The 22,541-nt window shown below is 41.2% G+C and overlaps 1 protein-coding gene across 1 annotated transcript in view; it reads right to left on the minus strand.

The window, feature by feature from the left end:
- The window catches only part of alg6 (ALG6 alpha-1,3-glucosyltransferase), a 175,569-nt gene that overhangs the window by 149,471 nt on the left and 3,557 nt on the right, over nucleotides 1–22,541 (minus strand). The window contains exons 7-14 of the mRNA XM_079351438.1: nucleotides 22,085–22,270; nucleotides 20,495–20,630; nucleotides 14,605–14,690; nucleotides 12,372–12,456; nucleotides 12,078–12,148; nucleotides 10,509–10,577; nucleotides 7,360–7,552; nucleotides 3,649–3,866 (exon numbers count right to left, since the gene is read on the minus strand). Coding sequence (XP_079207564.1) covers nucleotides 3,672–3,866; nucleotides 7,360–7,552; nucleotides 10,509–10,577; nucleotides 12,078–12,148; nucleotides 12,372–12,456; nucleotides 14,605–14,690; nucleotides 20,495–20,630; nucleotides 22,085–22,270 — 1,021 coding nt within the window. The 3' untranslated portion in view covers nucleotides 3,649–3,671. The remainder of the gene's footprint in view (nucleotides 1–3,648; nucleotides 3,867–7,359; nucleotides 7,553–10,508; nucleotides 10,578–12,077; nucleotides 12,149–12,371; nucleotides 12,457–14,604; nucleotides 14,691–20,494; nucleotides 20,631–22,084; nucleotides 22,271–22,541) is intronic.

The raw sequence follows: 22,541 nt of genomic DNA on the forward strand, positions 1-22,541 counted from the left end.
AGGATGGATTTTGGTTACAAAAAAAAAAAAGAACACCTTCTGAAATCTCTTTTCTCTGTGAACGATGAAACTTGACAGTGACTGTGCTGTGTGTAATATCAGCAGGTGCCAGTGGGGTTACAATCATGTTTTCCTCTCTCATATTCCCCTGGTTTTTTGTTAGCGAGGCATCTCTGCTGTTGACAGCTAATGGAATTGCTCTTCACCTCTTGTGCGTATGATCCCGCGGAGATTCAGGCAGGAGATGAATGTGGAAGCCGTGCTGTCAGCTGTGAGGCTGAGATGTCTTACAAGCCGTCATTCATTTGCAGAAGAAGTGTCGGAAACTGTGGGAGCGAATCCTCCGACATGTCAAAACCCTGACTTCTTGCAGCCCGAGTCTCTGCCTGGCAGCTGACAAATGTTGATTCTACATTAACCACAATGCTGCAACGCTGTACAAATAATGTTCTTTGAGATGGCAACCATCATCTCCTAAAACTATGCAATCCTCCCCACCTGTGCAGTTTAACACCTTATGAAAAGTAAAGGTTGGTGGGTTGGGGGGGGGGGGGGGGGACTGTCTCACACAACACAGTAGTCTCTTTATTTGGCAGCGCCTGGGAAGGCCGAGGCCTCTCACTGCCCGAGTCGACCTACGCAACAGCTGGTGTTCACAGCAACATTTCCTATTTCTGCCTAAGGTGGATCGTGTAACTCTCACTTTATCACCCTTAGAGGCCACATGAAGGACAAAGCCAGCGCGCCCATAAACAAAACTAATGTTTTGATACAGGCCCCTTAAGAGTTTGAAAGAAGGACCCGGGGTGCTTTTAATGCCCCCTTACCACCGCGAAGCCATTAAATAATCTCATACTGATGTTTTCCTCCACAGGATCTAAATCTGTTGCCTCATTTTCTATTTTCGAGAAACGACCTGTTTCAACCATCTTGGACCCCTTGTGAATATTCTTTCTATCTTTCATAGTAGAGGCTTTTTTCCTCAGAAATGAGGGAGAGAGAGTGGGTAATGATTTGAACCCTGGCTGCCCGCTGTAGCCTCGGTACATGGAGTATGTGAACTAACCGCTTGACCACCAGCTCCCGTGTCGAAGATCTAGAGCAACAAAAAGTAGGGATATCTATTCTGGATAACAAGTTGGAGTCTAGGTGGTGACAGGAGCCTCATGTTCACTGTGGCTTTAAACCAGACGAGGCTCGCTTCTGGCATTAAGCTCCTTTTTTTAAAACTCCCCTCTCATGGACTGGAAACTCCTTAAAGAGACAACATAGAGATAAGTAGACATCTTCAAACAGAGCAGGAGTATGACATCACATTAAAGCCTGTTAACTGTGAATGATCCGTTTTTATTAACTTTATGTTGTTAAATGCTCCATTTTCTGTGTACATTTAAGCTTTTTTTTAATTTGTCTTTTGAGTAAACCAGTCACTTAAGTTGATACAATTTCTGACTTTGACAAATGATGTCTGATTCTTGATTCCCAAGAGGCTTTCAATTGCTCATTCTGCCCAATTTTGACCTTACAATTAGAAAACAAAATCAGACGGACAAAAAAAAAGAAGTAGTGGTATGTAGTGGTTCAACGTGGGTATCAGAAAATACTGACAGACATTGGCAGATCTGTGAATAATGGGGCATGAAGCGATGTCATTAACCAGCTGACATGTAGTACACCTAAATCCTGATTCAGAGGTTTCCTCTTGGCCAGATGAAGTCACCCGCTGAACCAACTCTGTCTTGTTTTTTATTGTCAGACGAGAGATGTTGGTGGCATAGTGAGAATCTTACAGAGAAACAAACATTAGAAACCACAATCAGCTAAATTGTTATTTCAAGCATCTGTATTGGCATCGGCCCTGATTTTCCCAATCAGTGCATCTCTTTAACCATGAACGGTAATGAAGCATTTTTAAACTGTGCCTTCCCTTGATGGCAAAGGACATTAGGAAACACTTCCAGTATCAAATAGTTGTTGATTTATTCCCAACTTTGAATCTTACTCACCCATTGAACTCATCAACTTACTGAAAATGTCATGAAAAAATTTATTTGACTAATCAGTGAAAATCTAAAGAGTACATGTGTAATAGTTTTTAACGAGCTGATATTTAACACTTTCCTGATGCTGTGCAAGAACTTAAACTCTAACATTTGCTTTCCAACTCCGTCATCATACTTTTCTAAATTGACCCGACTTTACATAAACGTGAAATAGAAGGGCAAACCAGGGTCTTTCACGCCACCTCTAATCGCCCCCTCGTGTCTATCCCCCATTGTAGTAACAGTTAACTCAGCTCTCAGGCTCCTATTTGTCCCTCTGGCCCATTATTGGCTGCCGGCCTGGAGCCTCAGATGCACAGGCAACCCACGCTGACCTGATAACATTTATAGTTGTAATGGATTTTTTTATGCCCGTCATTAACTCGCTCGGAGATTGGAGAAAGAAATAGCTTGTACCTTTTTTCTGTGGTATTTCAACTTTTATGGCGTTATGTTCAGATATGTCACCTTCCATCATCTCTTTTTAAGGCCGGTCCTGTCACTGGTTTTGTTTGAAATGAACAGGTCTTTTGAGCAGGACCCTTGTAGTATCTGGGACTGGTAATGAATATTTAATGATGTTGAGTAAAAGCTTTGAAAGATATAATTTCTGTCCAATTATTGGCTCTGTCCGTGGCAGACTGTTAGGGGTGATTTAGTGAGGATACTTGGTAAATGTAGACAGTTTATGTGAAGCTGCTCAAAGTCTAATCATTTTACGACGTCACATTAAAACCATGTTCACTTTTGGTCTCTGGGATTTTTTTTTAATTTATTTCCACAAGTTTGTACAAAATTACTTCGACAAAGGATAAAAAAAAAAATAATAATACAGTAGAAAACCTTAGAAAAAGTTCACATGAATGGATGATGATAGACCTGGTTCCAGTCCCGTCAGGAAAACATTTGATAAAAAAAAAAAAAAGAACCCTGAAATGAAGTACAGAGGACAAACACCTGACAGTTTCTGTGACTCCAGCACCACCTTCAAACTATGACTTTCAAAGTTAACAAAACATTTCATCTACTCCTGTCCCCATGCTCTCAACATTAACTGAACATTACAGCAGGCGACGTTGTTGTTGTTGGCACCACTTGAAGCCTGAGCGAACTGTCTAAATTTCAAATGAGAAGGCCACCCTCTGCTTGCTGATCCGTCCCTGTGGAATATGACAGAGTCTGTGTAGTTTGAAGAGTGGAGACTCATTGGTGGAAACTTGCAGTAAAGAGGAATGTTTGAGGAAGTCATGCTGTTATAGACAGTGGTAAATTTAGCAGATGCAGATGATTGATTTTAAGAATCAATTTGGTCTGAACTGGAGAAGTAGTACCACCCTTTCCTTTCATATGACGTCACATCCCCTCTGAGTTGCTCTTGAAGGGACCATGAGGATTTTACAGACCACAATATGTCCTAATTAGCATTTATGTAGGGCTGCCACCAAGATAGTTTTCCAATTACATCTAATCTCATTATTATTTAAGAAATAAAAAGAGAGACAACTGTGACAATATCAAATCAGAGTATTTTGTTTGGTCTAAATCAACATCAAAGACCAAAAGATTTTGACTTGATGTAACATTGGGAGAGATAAAGCAGAATAACGATCACATTTACTTTGGCTTTATCTAATTGGTCTTCTTCTGGATCTTTCTGCTGGGTGTACTGAACTGGATAATGTTGAAATATAAAAATAGCCCGAGGAAGTGTGAAAATGAGGCAATAGAGACTAACACAGGAAACAGGTCGGGTAGATGTGGTGGAGGATCCATCGCTACAGTCACGAGGCTCAGACCGACCATGACCGCCACGCTGATGTAGAACTGCAACACAGACAGACAAACAGAGGGGATGTTATTTCAAATGAGACGCATGAACCTGTCGCTCTTTAAATTTCATTTTCCCCCTGCAAACAATAAAACATCTAGTGCTTTTGTATTGACGGTGCACAAACTGAAGTGTGGTGCTTTGTATGTCAGAGCTGTTGACTCGAAGGCTTGCGGTGAGACGTTGACACGAGTCAAAGCACAATATTTCACTCACAGATGTGTAAACTTTTTATGTGCTGTCATCTCTCCTTTGTACAACAAGCTCTGTTGAGTGAGAAAAGCCAGTGTCCGTGCTGTGCAGAGCCCCCTCCTTCCTCGTTTTTCGACAGAGAGGAAAAATAATTTATACTTTATGAATCCCACGAGGGGGAATTCAGTTTACACTCTGTTGGATAATGGACATGAACACACACACACGCTGAAATACACACTCATGCACAAACAGGATCCGAGTGACATGCATTAATGGAGAGGCCTCAGAGGTAGGGAGCTGCCCACAGCGAGCGCTCCAGAGCAGTTTTGCGGTACAGTGCCTTGCTCAAGGGCACCTCGGCAGTGCTCAGGAGGTGGACTGGCACCTTTCCCTCGGGATCAATAAAGTATCTATCTATCTATCTATCTTTCCATCTACCAAACCAAGAATAGTATGTTTGTTAAGGACAAACAAAATAAAAAAAAAGCCACATTTTATTTGCTAAGAGCAAGAGTCAGCATTTTGCAAGTTTTATCAAGTCAATCCTTTAAGCTTGACTTGATATTTGATGTCTTAGAAATTGTGGAATCCCCCTCTTTCATAAATCTCTGATGATGACAAAACGGATCATCCGAAGCAGAAAGGTCTCTTAATAAAAAAGTAAAAAGCCTTGGCACCTCAGGCTGGGAAAAAAATTGTTAGCTTTTCAGTTAATCTGCAGTGTAACTATGAGATCAAACCAATGAATGATTCACTTTGAAGAAGCTCTCAGACCAATGTCTTACATTATATTGATCGTTTCAGAGATGTTATTAAAGAGGAATAGAGGCTCGTAGTGTAACACTGAGTGGCCTGTTAGTTACTTTTTTTAATATTTTTTTTTAATAACAGATTCGCACACAGAAGCAGTAGATAGATCCTTCACGTCTAGTCAGGCTTTATGACCCCGAGAAAAGTCAGTGAGTGAGATGGAGGAAACACCTCGCCGCCCACAAAACCCATGAAACCTTATCGCCATCATCAGGGCCTGCTATTTATGCTGCTTGTGTAAATAAATATATGTAGGCAAACCTGTGTTAATGACACATGCTATAAAAAGACACCTTCTCTTAATCTCTGACACTCTAGCAGTGCCCCATGTCGCTAAGGGGCCGGCGGTGCAGCCACTTCAGACGCTGTGGAAACTTAAATAAGTGATAAATAATTCTTTGCCTGGCAGCAGCTTTCATCCCCGGACAGCTTACACAGCTTACAGCGGCACATGATCTTTATTTATACAGTTGGGTATATCTTCTCACACGGTTGCAATTTAGGTCTAGTGCCACTTTGAAAGTACAGGCCACCCTGGGCTCCTGAAATCAGCACCCTTCTTATTACAAATACAACAGCTACACATCCTCAAGGAGCAGTATCACTTCTATGATTACTGACCAAATGTGTTATTAGGAGCACAAAGAGAGCGAGCTTCAAAGTTTTTAAAACACAAACCTGTGGTGATCTAAGTATCTCAATTAACCACAGAAATACTCTTCATATATTCTTGTGACTTTGAGTCTTTCATAAATAGATTGTCACTTAACTCAGCTGGGTTTACATGTATATACGTTGCTTCCAATAAATTCTCGATTTTGTGTGCATTTTTGATGTGATTAGGTGTAAAAGATGACTTGAGATGGCAGAGTGGAAGAAGTATAACTGTGCACTGATGGCTAAAAGTTAACTCCCATCAATATTATGAACAAAGTCCCTGTTTGTGATCTGTCTTTGCAGTAAATATGTAATTATGTGGAATCAGAATGCACTCTGCAAGCCTTCATAGGGACTTCAAACTTTTGTTTTTGTGTATTGATTCTCCTCGAGAGGCAGCAGAGAGTATTCAGCACTGGAAATCCAAGACTAATCTCCCCAAGGGGACCACAAAGTGTTTCATATTGTGTCGTATCGTTTCTAAAAATCTGAACGTTTGAGGTTCTTTATTTTGTTGTTCCATTTTTATTGAGTTGGCAGCGTGTATACATACACGTATGCATTCTCAAAATGGTTAACAGGAAGTTCATTGGCTAGAGTGTTGAATGAATTGACGTGGACCGCTCCTTTATCGTACTACACCTCGGGAAAACTCCTGAAAAACCTCATGTCACAGGATAAATATAAACCCGCCATCAAAGGATGATTGGTTAGCAATAGTCAACAAAACACACTGCATGAGATTTTCTCGTTAAGGGTTCAAATTTGACTAATATACAGTATAGGTCTGGAAGAAATGGACTATGTACTGGGAGGAATGTAACCCACCTCAACTTAAAAACCGTTTAGTTTTTGTGTTTTTTCTTCTCGTGTGTGTTAAAGATTTGCATATTATTGCTTTAGAACAACAGGCCCATTCTGCTAACAAAGCCAATAATCGGGAGTGATTCTAGTTCAAACTAAAGGCTTGCATTGTGTACACATTGTTATTTCACTTGTGTTTTTCAGAGAGTGATTCAACAACCGTGACCAAACGGCGCTCCGCCATCTTTACGTCGTCATACATTCAAATTGATTCTACAACTGCAAAATATGAGAGACCGAGCCGGTGAGGCATTGTGGAAGCACAGTTTGTGTATAAACACTCAGCTGGCCTTATAGATTCTGTCTCCACCTCTGTTAGCACCCCGGATGGCTGTGCAGAGGTAAGACCCCCAGTGTGCCCCCAGTGACGTTCATGATAGAGGTCAGACGTCACAGAGAAGTAAATATCGCGCGTTAAAAGGGAAATCTGAATAGGCCTATAGATGGAATTAACGAGCTGTGTTAAGACTTGCCAAATTGCTGACGCACTGCTTTTGTTCACAGGCATCACATAATCACAACGCAAAAATGGGATTTTCTCTGCTCTCTAAAACAGGCCCGTCTGGTGACACCCTTAATAACCCCTCGATTAAACCGTTCAACTTTCTGTTAAGACTCCTGTTTTCACGCCGAGGCAAGGAATTCATTTGTGGGCCGGCCTTTTGAGCAGTTGTGGAGGTGTTTCATAATCTAGCTGTAAAACAAGTTGATCGATTCATACTGGAGTTGAATAGATTTCTTTGACCTCCAAATGGAAATATCAATGCTTCATATTTGTAGTGATAGAACGTCACAGCCCCATTTGCAAATTCAGATTGGACTAGAACCTTCCAATTTATAATCAATTTCCCAAAGGTCCTAGTCAACCAACCGAGGACCTGAGTCAGGCTGGATGGGAATCTGAATCCGAATGTTCTGCCAGAGGAAATAAAACAAAGGCTTGAAGTTCCCGCCCTCACTTACCTTCCACCTTACAGCGGCAGCCAGGTCCATCCTGGGTAAGAAGAACAGCAGCTTGTGGTAGGCTCCCAGTCTCAGTTCTTCCTCTGAACAGCGCTCCAGTGCAGACAGGAGATAGATGCTGAAGAAGAGGAAGGCCAGTGATGTCACAACATAGGGCATCAGCAGACCGTCCTTTAGCAACAGAGGCAGCATGCTGTGCAGAGGGATAAGGATGAGAACAAGGGTTTATTTACAGCTTGTATAGAAGTTGTGGACATAACCTCTTGGGTGTCAACTGATTGTTTGTGAATTCAATTTAGAAGTTCAGTTTGCCGTTTTAGTCGATGCCATTGATGTGATCGCCTCTGTGCTAGTTGACACAACACAATGTGGTAATACCTTGTTAATCACAGGTAGCCAAACCCTGGATTAAGCCTGACATATTGTTTAAGTAGAATATCATTTAGGACAATAACATCATGTAGCATTGGAGGAAACTTGAAAGTAACTTGAAAGTGGCTCAGATTGGTAGAGTCATTCATCTCTCAACCAGAAGGTTGGTGGTTTGAACCCCAGCTCCTGCAGGTGCATGTCCAATGTGTCGTTGGACAAGACATTTAGCCCCAAATTGCTCCCGCTGTTACGTCACCGACTTATGAATGAGAGTGAGTGGGATTTTTAAAAAAGCAGCCTCTTCCATCAGTGTGTGAATGTGTCGGTGTGACCTGCAGTGTTAAAGCACTTTGAGTAGTCAGAAGGCTGCACAAACTCAAGTCCATGTACAATTTATTTACGATTTACCATAACAAACGAATAAGGGAAATGTTTCCTGGGGTGATAAATTAAGTGGGAAGTATAGCCTCAGTTTTGTGTCATTTAACATTGCAGCTTCTGCATTGGTTTCAGTTTTACAACCACAAGGCAGTCCAGGCTTTACACTTTATATTTCAGACATTTTGTCTATGTATGTGTTTGTTGGTAAAAAAAAAAAAAAAAAAAAAAAAAAAGGATTTACAACCCAAAACAAGACAACATACAACGTCTCTAAACAGAGTGAGTGAGCAAACAGATGAAACTATCCTAGAAGTCCCTTCCCCTTTTACATGCAACGTCTAGCTATGGTGCATGTGTTCAATGGAAAATATACAAAGCATGATGATGATGAAGATGATATTTTGACATGTATATCCAACATTAGATCATTAAGTTCAGTATCATGTTTGTTGAGAAAAGGGCAACAGTAAACCACATAGCTTCTTATGCAATAGGCCAGCACACGCAGACCATCCCTGAGGGGAGAGTTCGCTCTGACATTCATGCCAAGCTTATCTTAGTTTAGCTGAGAGCACATGGACAAGAACAACAGTTGACTCATAGTAAGTTGCACATCACCCTGCCTTGTAAAAACCTCTGCACCTACAACAAAACCCTCATTCTCGTTTCCATTCGGACAGAAGAGCTCCATTCAGCAGATAAATGGTGAACAATCTGAAATACATACTTAGTCAGTTAAAAAATACTGACTTCGTTCTGTCCTCTTGAAATTGCAATAGCTGAGCATCCATTACGCCAATTACGCAAACAAAAGATGTATTTTCTTTTCAAATGGCAGCCTAGAGGATGCAGATAATGTTAGAGTCCGTGACAGACTGTACTGAGAGTCAGCTACAGAATGACCTCCTGTCCCTACACAACGCACACTTAGACAGCAGGCACGCAGACTATGCCATGTAATCCTCAGATATCCTTATACTAAACCACACGCACAACAATTAGTGCTGCCGGAAGAATTTAACAACAGCTGGTGAAAGTTAGACAGAGCATTTGCAGCACTACTTGTCTTTTCCATTCATGGTCCTCAGCTCAACCCGTGTCATAGACTCATTTAGCTTCACGGATGGTTACTAAGCGTTTCTTGTTTTTATAGTTAGCAAAGTTGGGAGAGGACTGAATGAGAGAAGAGAGTTTAGATGGCAAAAAGATTTAAGCAAAATTATGCAAAATTGGCCACTAGGCCAGGCACCGGCTGTGTGTTTCTTGAAGCAAAACTTAAGCCACAAGACATTGGTGAAATGAATGGCGTCTCTAAAATGAATTAATGAATTACAGTTCAACTTTCTGTGAATTAAATGAATTAATAAATTACAGTATGGTGTACAGCATTGTTTAGCTTTCATTGTCTAAGCTGCCAAGCATCAGGTAATACCTGTTCTGTATGAAATTCTCCCTGCCGACAAAAAGCCCAACAAAAAGTTGTCCGTTACCCCCGGAGGTCAGGAGATATAACCTCCAACAGTGGGATATATCAGACCGAGTCCCAACAAAGCCTGTTTTCTAATTACATGGAACAGACCTTCTGTTTCATGTGTGCTTCAAGTTACCATTTGTAGAATTGTATCCCAAACTAAATTCGTTAAAAGCCTGAAAAGGAACATCTCGACTCGTTTCACTCCACGAAGTCAACGCCGTGTGTGTATGAAGGGCAGTCAGAGCAGGCAGAGAGGTCAACGTCCAGCCCTCCTGAGGTGCCGTGGAACTCATTGGGCAAAATATCAATGATGGGAGGTTCCCACTTGAAAAGAGACGTCCTGGCTCTTGATGCATATCAGACTACATGGTTGAGTTGTTGGAGCCAATAAGGGCCATGTGGTTGGGTAGGTAGTATAGGTGTTGTTACCACCTGGCTAGCTTGCTATTCCCACAGTTTCCAGGTGTAATGCGAAGCTTACAAGCTGTTAGTATACTTCACAGACTGTATCAACAGTCGTGTTATCCTCTCAGTAGCTCTGGGTGAAAAAAAACAAATAAAACATGGTTCCATGGAAAAGATTGTCTTTAACTAAAGGTCGAGAGCCTGAGATATGTTTTAATGCTCATTGGTCAAGTCAAGTCAAATTTATTTATATAGCACATTTCATACGACAGGCGTAGATTCAATGTGCTTTAAAACAGAAAAAATAACATAGATGAGGTATTACAGTGGCATAATGTAAGAGCATAAGGGATAAGAAGCTATTACATATAAATTACATCGGTGACTTAATCATTTTAATTTCATGGGCAGGGATCCAAATAGGGAAAAAAATGAATCAATACATCAAGCAATACGATGCTGTTGGACCTTGGACATTAACGATGACCTTTGTTTAGTTACTGATCCACAGTCTTACCTGAAAGTAGAGGCCAGCAGGAACCAAATCACCATCAAGGGGAGTTCATTCAGCAGGAGGAGAGCAGGCCTAAAAAATACCAGAGTTCAGTCTCCTCACTGTTCAACATATACTACAATTAGTGCCTTTAAATATTATGTCCCTGTTAAACACAGAGTGAGGTCATGTTGGCTGGGGAAACATGAAGACAACTTATATCATCATCAATTTTTCCCATTACCAAAGAGTGAAAATAAAGAGTGAGAAGATCTATTCGCAAAAGAACCCCAAGATGGATCTGGTCTCAATGAACATTTATTCGAAGGCAGAATCAGCGTTCGAAGACCCCTCTCTCACACAGTGAGGAGAGAAAGAGGCCCTGAGAAAAGGCAAACATGAAAACTTATACATTTCCATCACACGACACAGAGCACTTCCCCATCACCCCACATAGGGCCACTGCCCACCAGGCAGGGCACAATCTGTCCCCTCGTGTGAGAAAGAGCCTGGGTGACTCTTCCCACATCTGTCCAGGGTGAAGAAGGAGGTGGAAGTCAAAACATCCCTATATACTGTGCATGACGTATAGTAAGACATTTCTGACACATGACAGATTATAAGAGACATTTGTACAGCGCGAATAAAATAGTGCACATAGTACACGTGAAGTAAAATTTTCAAAAACATAATACAGCAAGTAAGTGAAAAAAAGCTACCACATGAATCGATTATTAACAGTCCCTCAAGAGACAGTCAAGTGTTTGTTGTACCAATTTATTTTTTCCAATTTGAAGATTTGGCCCTGTGATCATTTGCCAAGAAGTCCATGTGTTGAAATCATGACTTTATAGGGACTTTATGAACACACGTGTGTTGCTCATTGAACCTGGTTTCCTGCGTCATCGCTAGCCGGTGCTGGTCGTACACTGTGCTCCGAGGTGGACACTTTCCGCCGCTCCCTGAGCCCATAATTACAGCCAGTGCTCTTTGGCGATCCTGTTACAGCCCAATAATTGATCCTGCGCAAACAACGCCCCGAGCTGCCGCCTGCCATTCTTTCCTAATCCCTGGACATGCATTACTGATTGATTCAGGGGGACAGGTGGGAGATAGAACTCAATAGTTAATAAAGCAACAATCTATCCTAATCTAGATTAATAGATGAGACCAGATCTAGGAACCAAATCCCTCGCTGTCAAATCTATGCCCGACTTCTCTCTCAGCCATTACAGCTTTACATGTGGAGGTAAATGGTAATGACTCTGACGTGCATGCATTTGTAGAAATACTTTATTCACACTGTTAAATATGACCACCAAGACACACACACCTGTAGAAACCTGTGTTTTACTGCTCGTGCAGCTGAAAATATGATATCAGGGGTGCAAGCAAGTTCTCAGGCAGCACATTTTTTAACTTGTTGGGAAGAGTAAGAGAACAGTGTTACTTCTAAACTCAGCCTGCAGTACATAAATCCAGATTTAAGTCAGGTAACAGACAGATATTCAATCCTTACCAATGAATATTTGAGCCGTGTGTTGTGCTGCTGTTATATTTAACCGGTCATCCTGGTGTTAATTCTGTACTTACAAGGCAACCAGGAGGATGGACTTCTCGTGGACTTGATAGGAGAAGAGGAAAAAGGCCAGAGATGAATTGACCTGAAAGTGACATTGAGACAATAAGTCAAACTTTCTGAAATGAAATGAAGGCAGTGAGAAAACGAACACACAATATTACACATTTGAGGGTATTTCAGAACATTGGCCTGCAATATGTTGTAAAAGCATTAAGTTTTCAAATGACTGATATTAGATACCACATGGGATTGGTTGATAAGCAGGCTTCATCTCTCTGTAAAACGAGGAATATCTGCTTACTTACCAAACACAGTTTGAACTGCCAGAAGGTCGGCTTTGTCAGAAGTCTGACACAGGACGGTAGGACTGCAAGGAGTGTGCAGGCAGCACTGAAAACACAATTAATATGAGACAGCTTATCACACATGTAAAGACACATAAATACGTAAAGTGGGAGAGTCTCTGCAGCGAGGAGAACTCATTTTTTAAGAAGAGTATTAAATCAATTTGGAGGCCACGTGTGAATAATTGCACTTGCACATAATTCCAGGAATGACACAGCTTTATGTGAACAACTATTGAACGGATGAGCAGTGAAGACACAGAAACGACAAAGCCGGATTCAGCTGATTTAAAGGTGAAATGCATCTGTGGATGTTTCCTGCTGTTTTTAAGACACTGCCTAAGACCCATGCTATGTAGGAACTTAAACAAACACCACCCCCCTTCTTAGGGTGAGCAGGCATTATTTTAACCCTTCAATTGTCACCTGCTCAGGGGGCGGAGGCCCCGGAAGAGAGAAACTATTTGTCAGCGTGAATGTGCCGAGAGGTCGGGCAGCGGTTTAGTTCAGGGTTTGAGGGTCTGTAGTTCCACACAAATGCATCGATTAAGACAACGAGTAAATGTATGTCTTAATAAAGTGTGTGTGTGTGTGTGTGTGTGGGGGGGGTTAGGATATCTTGATAGTGAGTGTGTAACGCGTGTGTCGGGGCTGGGTTTCATGGTCAGGATAACTTCTCACAGCTGATTCATTAAATGCAAACAGTACACCCACACCGGCACGTTTAGCAATCCACCCGCTGCGCCAAAAAACACAAGTGCCTTTTTCATTTGTTGAAATGCACGACGGTCAAAGACCTCCCAGTTGATCCCCGGACTTAACAGACTAGCAGAAACGTGTCCATGCTGCAAACACAGGACTCCTAAATTTAGCATGCTGGGTTATTTAAGCAGTCTTCAATACGACGCAGCTGGTGAATCGACTTCTTCTCGGACAGGATGGAAGCTTCTGGTCCTTCAAACTTATCAATGAACTTCCTGGGATGCTCCAAAGAGAAGTGGGCAGCTCGATCCACTGCTCAAACCTGTACTGTGTCCTCGTTTGACTATGTGTCTCCTTCAGCTGCTTTATTGAACGAGGTGATATCATAATCCACATAAGGACAGCAGTGATATATTTGTAACACTGCTTTGTTATCTGTTTTTTTTAGGTAAACAAACAAAGGATACATTTAAATATCAGTTGTAAATAATTGTGAGCATTCGTTGGCAATATAAGCTAAAACAGAAATGTGACAAAGAGGTAGGGACATGTTTGACTTCTTCCTACTCCTTTTCAGATACCGTTATGTTTTTATTATTATTATTATTATCTAATTTTAATGTTTAAGGTTATAAATACAGTCCTTCATTGACAATCAATACACAATTTGGTTAACTTGGTTAACAAAATTAACTGCCAAATCTTTTGATTATGATCTACTGTAACTTTTCATCATCAAATCAAACTTTATTGATACAGCACCTTTAAGACAAATTCAATCTAAGTATTTTTCAAGGAGCAGAAAAGTGATTAACTAAATGTAGTTTGTAAAAATAATTTAGAGAATCATGCACACCCCTAAAAATGTTATAAAAGAAAAGATGGATGATAAAAACAAAAACAAAGAGAGATTAAATAAAAGCAATAAGAATAAATGCACACACGAAACATTTAAGAATGTAGGTAAAATAAAATATTACGATTGTCTGAATTGCTTCTAATATTTATTAGCTTTAGTTTCTGTCATGTGAGAATTTGCTGCTTTTTTGAAATTGAAGAAATGAAAAGTCTGTCTATAAACATCCCTCTGGTCTCTTGGTAAGTCTTATGAGCCCTTGGAAAAGTCATTTCAAAGACAAAATGTGAAATTGAGAATTAAGATTAATAAGAAATTAGAATAAATCTATGAAATAGGCATATTTAGTTGAAGCCAAATCAATCCTTTCTCTGCTACACCGCATTTCCAAAAACAGTCCCAACTTCTCAAAGCTCCTCACAAGATGTTTCCTTTACAGATTTCCACCCACTGGATCACAGTCAAACAACGTTTTTTGTTTTTTTCAGGAAATGAAGGGACAGTAAACAAAAGGCAGTAAGGAGAAAGAGAGAGAGGAGTCAAAGAAGAAGAAAATAGAACTATAAGAAGGGGGGGGGGGAGCTAGATGAAAGATAAGAGTGGTAAATAAGGAGAGAGAGAGAGAGAGAGGATTACCTGAGGCAGATTTGAGTGTCACTGGACAAAATGGATCTGATCTTTATCAGGATGTTCAAGCTGCACCATGTGTTGGCCACCTTATCCTGTTTACACACACACAAACACACACACACACACACACACACTCACGATGACACGGATACGGAGCACTTGAATGATGAGAAATTAGACCACATGAAAAACAGATTAGCAGTTTATGAACCGACAGAAAGAAGACACTTTTATTTCTGTTTGAAAGTGACAGTAAATAGCTGTAGGTCATTATTACTTCCTCACTAAAAGTGCAAGACAAATTCCCTGCAGCATTCCAGAGGGACATTTTTTACGTTGTTAACCCTCCGACATAAATTCACTTTGCTGTCAGAAAAAGCATGAGACGTATTCGTAAACTTGGGGACACAAGGTCAAGTGTGAAAGCAGAGTAGCTTCTGCCTCACCAGCAGTTCAAGACCAACCACAGAGCTCTGCTGGAAATGTCACGTCAACATAGAACCAGATTTAATGGCAATGTAAGCAATTAACAAATGTATTTCAAAACAATGTAGTGCAATAAAGTAATAACATTTTTACAGTGTTTTTCATTTTGTCACTCCTTTTAATTAGAGAATTACAAACAAAAAAACTGAAATTCACAATTTCCCAAATCCCAAGTAATATTTGACTAAAGTAGCGGAAGAACTTTTTGTCCTCCAAGATAGATTAATGATGGAATAATTTCAGCCATGAAGAAATGTCTCTTCTCTTATCTGTTTGTCTTCGAGACCAGTGCTCATGATGAATTCAAAGTATCCTGTCAAAAACAACAACAACAACAACAACAACAGGCCTTTCAGCTTCGTGAATGATGTGGGAGAAATGTAAGGACCTTAATGCTGGCTTAAAAGTGCTTGTGTTTTACAAGAGCTGAGGAGGGCGTTGTTGTGAGATTCAGTTGATTTAAGTGCTTAAGCAGTTGTGCAGGGATCAGATGATACAGAGGCTTGAGCGTGCACCACGATATCACAAACCCCAGACAGAGAGGGCCTAAATCAGCTTTATTATTACACTGTGAATGGATTCAGTGTGTGGCCCTGTCTAGAAAGACTATTTCTGTCCTCCTCTGTGGTCTACAGCTGCTCTCTGCACAGCTGTGTGGATCTTAATGGCAGTCAAGTCAGCGGCACCAGACCAGCCAGTGGAGTGGCGTCTCAGCCCGTTTCTCCCTCTCTTTCCTTTCTGCTTCGAATAACTGCTGCGGGAATGTTCCTGAAGGCAACACATGAATTAAAGGGAGGTGGGCAGGGGGGGTGGGGGTCCCCGTCTCCGTCACCTAAAGGCTAGCATGGAATTTCACAGTGAGAAGCATTTGGTGCCATTTTTGTGAGCAGGCAGCAACGTGAGACGTCAGAATGCAGCTCGGTGGGTAAACTTACAACTGCTCCCGCCCAGAAGCTGCCACGACCACCAGCCATCCTCCTCCTCCTCATCCCCACCCCTACCCCTGGACCCCCTTCTCACCCCTGTCCCCTTGTCCAAAGCTTCTGCTTACGTGCACAATTTCACAATTAGTTCAGGACGAGTTGCCCCCCGGCAGCCTCCCGTGCTGTCGTCACAGAGGAGTATAGTGTCTCTCACACCCTGTGTATTATGTTTGCATCATTCGGATGAACGACTTCTGCCGCAGCGCGTGCTGCCATCTGCTCCCCCTGGTAGAATTTTCAATTACTTCTCACATCCGTGACACCTTGTGCCGGGTGCCACCTCGGGCGGGGCTACCGGGTTTCGGACATGGGAGCCTTTCCTTGGAGCTGTCAGTCACACAGTTACTTCACCTTTCAACACTTTGAAGTACTCTCCCACTGTCAAGTAGCACTTTATTTTGAAATGAATATCATATTCCTGTCTCCATGGCTCTCACATGTCACGTCTGACTGGCCACCGCTTCATACATGTGTAGTAGAGCCCGACCTGTTAGTCGGCCAATGCTAGCATATTAAGTGAGTGTCGGTATCAGCTAATTTTATCACAGATATGCTCCGATATGACTCGATTTATTCAGCAGTAAAATAGCATATCGTTGTATTACACAAGCATCCTGTTTCTGGCTGTCACCAGCACAGTGTGCTGTATAAATTACAACAAGCATTATCACCCTCCAGAGTGTCGAGCGGTGACGCACGTACTGTACATGTGCGGTTATTTTCTAGTCGACTGACCATCTTGTCTACGTCATACTGTTTATCTTTTAAGTGTTTGATTACCGTATTTAAGAGATTACTGCTACAAATGGGTATCGATCCGTCTCTACTGATCAACCAAAGATCTAAGAACGATATCAGCCAATACAACGGTATGGGTTTTTTTCTCTCTCAAACATCGATATTGGCCCAAGAAATACCACAAGACCCGTGTGTTTGTTTTGAAACTTTCAAACCTGTATTTTGAATGCATCTTAAGTAGCCTTTTTGGAGTTTAACCGTATCTATGTTCACAAAGTCAATTCGGTTGTCAGGGAGGAAGAAGGAGTGAGTGGCTGTTCACTTAGTAAAGGGTTCGGACGAGAGCATTAACCCCTTGACGCCTGAATTTGTTTCCAAGTATTAAAACGTTATTTTTTACGTGTTTCTGCTTTCAAGTAGATGCTAAATTAAGTTGAGAAAGTTTATTTGAAAATGGCACATAAAACAGACATTACATAAAAATAGCACATCAAATGTTGTTCTGTCACCGACTGGTCCTATAACAAACCAATGCTTGCAAAAGTTTCCTAGGTATGTATTGAAAGTGCATCAACCGGCAGTGGAGGAATACGGACGCTATTTTGCCTTCATTTGGAGCAGAAGCGGTTTGATGCAAATTCGCAACAATAGGTGTCAAAGGGGTTAAAGGCGGAGTGCAGTCATTAGCATTGAATATTTATTTATTTTTTAAACAGTATTTTTTATACAGTTACCAGACTTGATCTCTTCCTCAGGGTAGCTTTGCTGTCGTTTAACTTCTTCCTGTGTTAATGACATTCAGAAAAGCTTCCCCAACATTGTTGACATACTCGTGCTTTCCGTAGCAGGCAGCAGTTGCTGTATGTGCTCTGATACGCCTGTAAGTGTAGCGTCGGCCCGACTCATCAGTCCATACGAGCAGAACACGGCTGTGCTATGGAGTGCTGAAAACAGCCCGCTCATAAATTAGATGGATTTATCTCTATCCTGTTACTGTACACACCAAACACCGACTCCTTCCTGACACAGACTGGAACTGATCTCCTGACCCTTCACCGTTTTATTCCTCTGTTTTCTTTGATCCTGTAAGGGATCCATGTGCAGTACAAGAGGAGCACACACAGCTTGTGTATGAATGACTCAGCCGCGGCCACATGCTCCAAATCATATTGTTTAAACTTATAAATGGCTTCTAAGAAAACTCAAACGTCCTTAATATAGTGAAACCTTCATTTATCCTGCAGGCAAAAAACTAAAAATAGACACAAACAAAAATACCAAAGCAATAAACAAATTGCCAACAAATAAAGTCATCCATAAGAAAGCTTAAAATGTCTCTTGCTTTAACTGGATTAAAACCTTAAAGTGATCCCTCGCTGTGTCGTTCCTCTAAACAACATCATGTGCCAACAGAAGTTCAATTTATAAAAAGTTGAATTAAGGACATCTCTCCGTGAACATTTAGTGCTCAACACTACAACACATGCAGATAATAATATCAGCTACAGTAATTAAAGATAGACCAGTCGATGGAAAGATCCGATACAGTGGTGTGTCATTTCAGTTGTTCTGATACCTATAATAGAGAACAAGTTCTGGTGCAAACAGATGAAACGCGTTGTTCGCTCACAGGACTTTGGATTTATTTTTCCTGATATCTTTCTGCAACCGTGCGCACCCGAGAACATGTTTAGACTGTGCATGAGGGATCCTGTTGGCCATTTAGACAATGGAGAACAACTTATTTATATTCTGAAGAAGAGTAGGGTTCACTGTTGAGCTGCAAAGAAATGACAAACCAATCTCAGGTAAATATAATAAACCAATAAAAATTATTTTCTTCCTCTCACACTTTGTTTTATCTTTACCTTTTTTTAAGAATATCAAACTAAACCATCTTCTCTTTTCTTTGTATCGTGTTATTATGTAAATCATACGTTTCCATGACTATAATAAAATAATAATAATATAACATTTCAATAAGTGAATAAAAAATCCATGTGAGGATAAACTAAAATAGTGTGCTGCTAGCAAAAGGTGCTACGTCAGCCCGAGTTATCAACTAGAGTCCACGATCAAACATTTAAAAGCTGTTTATGAAAAAAGATTGAAGGCTATAACCGGGTAAATTTAACCGTTTCATGTCTTGAGTCAGTGTTTCTCAAATGGTCTTTGGCAGTCACAGAAGTCAAGAGAGGATCAATGAACAGAGCAGCTAACGTTACTTTAGCTTGTTGCTAGGTGCTCAGCTTCTTTAAAGGTTAGAATACATCATTGTTATCGATCCCATCACATCCAAGAGGGTAACAACAGTAAAAAGCTGTTTACAAATGGTATATTAGTATGTGTTTTAATCGCACTCGTGTTGGGATGGTACTCAGCTTCAGCAGGAAACAAAGTCTCGGTCAGGACCCGAAGGAAAACTGTCTCAAAATAGATCACGTTGAGTTGATCAAATCAAGAGGCCAGGTTTGTACGACTTACATTAAGTTATTATGGAGGAGGTCAAATTAGAGTCCTGCTTATTTTATCACTGTTATTATTTTATTTTGTTATTTTATTTTATATACCTTTATTCATCCTCAAGGGAAAGTCTTTTATAGAGAGACATGCTTCTCACGAACACAGGCCTAAAATATACATCCATGGACATGCATCAAATGGAGAGATGTCAGAGTGGGGCTGCTACACACTGAGCGCGTATGTCTGAGCTGTTGGGGGTTTGGTGCCTTGCTCAGTGATACCTTGGCAGTACTCAGGAATTGACCTGGAACAGCGACCCTCCGGTTTCCATCCCAAGTCCCTTCAGAATGAGCTTCTGCCGCCCAGCGATTATACATTTATTGAGTCATATTTCATTGATATTGTCTTATGATACTTCTCGTGGTGTTTGAGGGGAAAATTCTATCCTACACCTGTTACATGACAAAAACTAAACTTATGTAACCATAAAAAAAAGAAAGAAAACACAGCTATTCATAAAGACATAGCAGTAAGAAAAGTCAGACAGACAAAGATATAACAAATCATGCAAAACTCTGTATCTAATCATTTCTCAATAACCCCTTACTTTTATGAATGAGTCAAAATACAGACGTCTCTACTCTATGTTTAGATTGCAGACATCCTGAGGACATCTACGCCTGAAGAAGCCGTCACAGACTTGCATCAAGCAGAGCTGAAATAATCCAGGCCTTAGGCTATACAAACACACAACAGTATCTCTGTTCCTTTATAGTATAAGAAACATACATTTTATCATGCAAGACATCCAAATCATCCCGGAGGCTTAGTGAATCAAAATGCTAAACATTCTCAATGCCTTTCCATTACGGTGTTTGTAAGTTCAGATCATTTGATTACTATCATTAAAGTCACATCCATATATAGATTTCTGTGAAACTGCAGAGGAGCATAAACATCTGCACCACCTTGAGGGTAAATCATGAAAGATGTCATGGGAAACGTAGTTTCTGCAGGCCATAGCGGACGAACAGCGTGTTTGTCAGGAGATATCGCCCCGTCGTTTCTCTTTATGATAAATTGGGAGCTGCTATTCTTAGACGCCTGCGTGACAAAGACTACAAATGTTTTCTTGATCAGACTGCAGCTGGGAGGCAACCTTAAGCTTATCAGTGCGGTTGTTGTTGTTTTCTGGCTAAATTTTCATTCAAGAAACTCTACTGTACCTCATAAAGACCGCGAGCCACGGGAAAGATCCTCCTGACCACCTGCAAGGCCTGATCGGGGTCGGACAGGAAGGGCAGCCAGCAGAGGGCAAAGGTCACCAACACTGACGAAGCGATTCTCGCCAGTGGGAAAAACCTACATGAGCAGCGTCACACAGAGGAAAAGAGTGTCACCTCAGAGACACTCAGGTTTAGTGTATTCACCTCCACTGGACTTTTACATTTTACAGTGTTACATCATTTCAAAATTCAAATACTTTTTTGGACTTATTTCTATAAAAAAAAAAAAAAAAAACTTTGACTTGTGTTTGACCTGTACTCCTCAAGAAATTAGTGCGTACTGTCTGCATGTCCTAAATTTGGGCTTTGACCCTTGTGTTGAGGAATGCGGTGAAAGCCACGCATCAGCTGAAAGTCTTCGGTGTAGGTCAGCCTATCTTGTCAGCTGTAACTGTGAAGCTGCTGGTTAAGTTGCACACACAGCATAGCTGGAGAGTTTGGGCATGGCGAGAGTGTCATCTGGACATATCTTACCCCCCCTCCATCCCACTCCACCCCCCGCCCAGCACTTATAATCCAGCTCCCCATTTGCTACTAAATGCCCTTGGTACATTGTTACTAGATAAACAGACACTGGACCCACCAGTAACAGCATCCAATCTGATTACCTCAGTCATTCTGCGGCTCCCCTGAGGACACGGCTCGTTTGTACACTGACGTTACATATATCTCCTCTGAGCGCACAGTTGACATTTCAACACAGAGTGACAAAATAAATAACACAGCCAAAACAAGACGCGGTCGAACCATCGTGACTTCACGGACATAACAAAATCAATCCTCTTCGTTTTGCCTGCAGATGCTATACTGCGAGATCCTCTAATATACAGGAAGTTCACTGTGAGGTTTTCACAGGTCTATTTGAAAGACAAAAGCAAATATGAAAACTCACAAAATCCCATTTTTGACTGTCCTCTTTACTTCCTGCCATCCATCACATGCTTCATTTCTTGGTCACACTGTATCGTTAGCGTGAAATGGCTTTCACTCGCTGCTATATTATTTTGGAATGGTACAGTATAAACCTAAGCGTGATGTGCTGCTTGCAAATTTGTGGCAAGACTTGATCGATTGGGCACCAGATGGCCCAGAGGTTTCATCGCACACCCCATGTACAGAGGCAATAATCCTCCCCGCAGTGGCTTGGGGTTCGAATTTGCCAACATTTCCTCTCTCATTTGAGCTGTCCTATGAAATAAATGCAAAAAGGCCCAATGAATAACGATAAACATGACTTTAAAGCTGCACATCCGTGTTGGCTGGCACCCCTTAAAGGACATGAGCCTATCGGCAAATGTCATGTTTGCACCGTGTCAGTGGCCGATGTGAATCTGTTATGTCTCATCAATTTAATGCTGGCAATCTAGTGTTCCTTTGAGGTTTTTCATTGGACCAGTTTATCATCATCCAGTTTAAAAAGTTTACAGAACACAGGAGCACAAATAAAACTGACAACTTCATGACTTCATCAACTTTCCCCAAAATCTAAAGAAACAAATTTTTGGTTTAGACAGACATAAACCAACTCACCCTCGACTCGTCAGGCCCAGTTTAAAACACTTTCCGAGCAGGTAGCAGAAGAAGGGCAGCGCGTGGTACAGCTCCATCTGTTTGTAGTTGAGAGCCAGGCAGAAGGCCATGGAGCCAAATGCATCCCAGCCAAGACCCAGAGCCAGAACACCCCACAGGGCAAACCCCAGACTCACTGCATTGTACCTGATATGGTTAAGATTAATGTTTTGCTCTTTGACATGGTCACGCCTTTTGACTGAGCGATGCTAAATAACTTTCCTTTTTTCTATTCAGCCTGTAAAAAACGAGTTTTTTCATGAAGTCTCAAAGGGCACATGATGTTGCTTTTAAGCTACACAGTGTTTCCACATCTGATTTTGTGTTTACCAATGCCATTAAAATAGAATTTGCTTAGTGGTTAACAACAACAAACAGAATCCCAGTTTGGAAATTTAAAGGATTATGAAACTTACAA

This window comes from Symphodus melops (assembly GCF_947650265.1).
Source record: "Symphodus melops genome assembly, chromosome: 8".
NCBI classification, from domain to species: domain Eukaryota; kingdom Metazoa; phylum Chordata; class Actinopteri; order Labriformes; family Labridae; genus Symphodus; species Symphodus melops.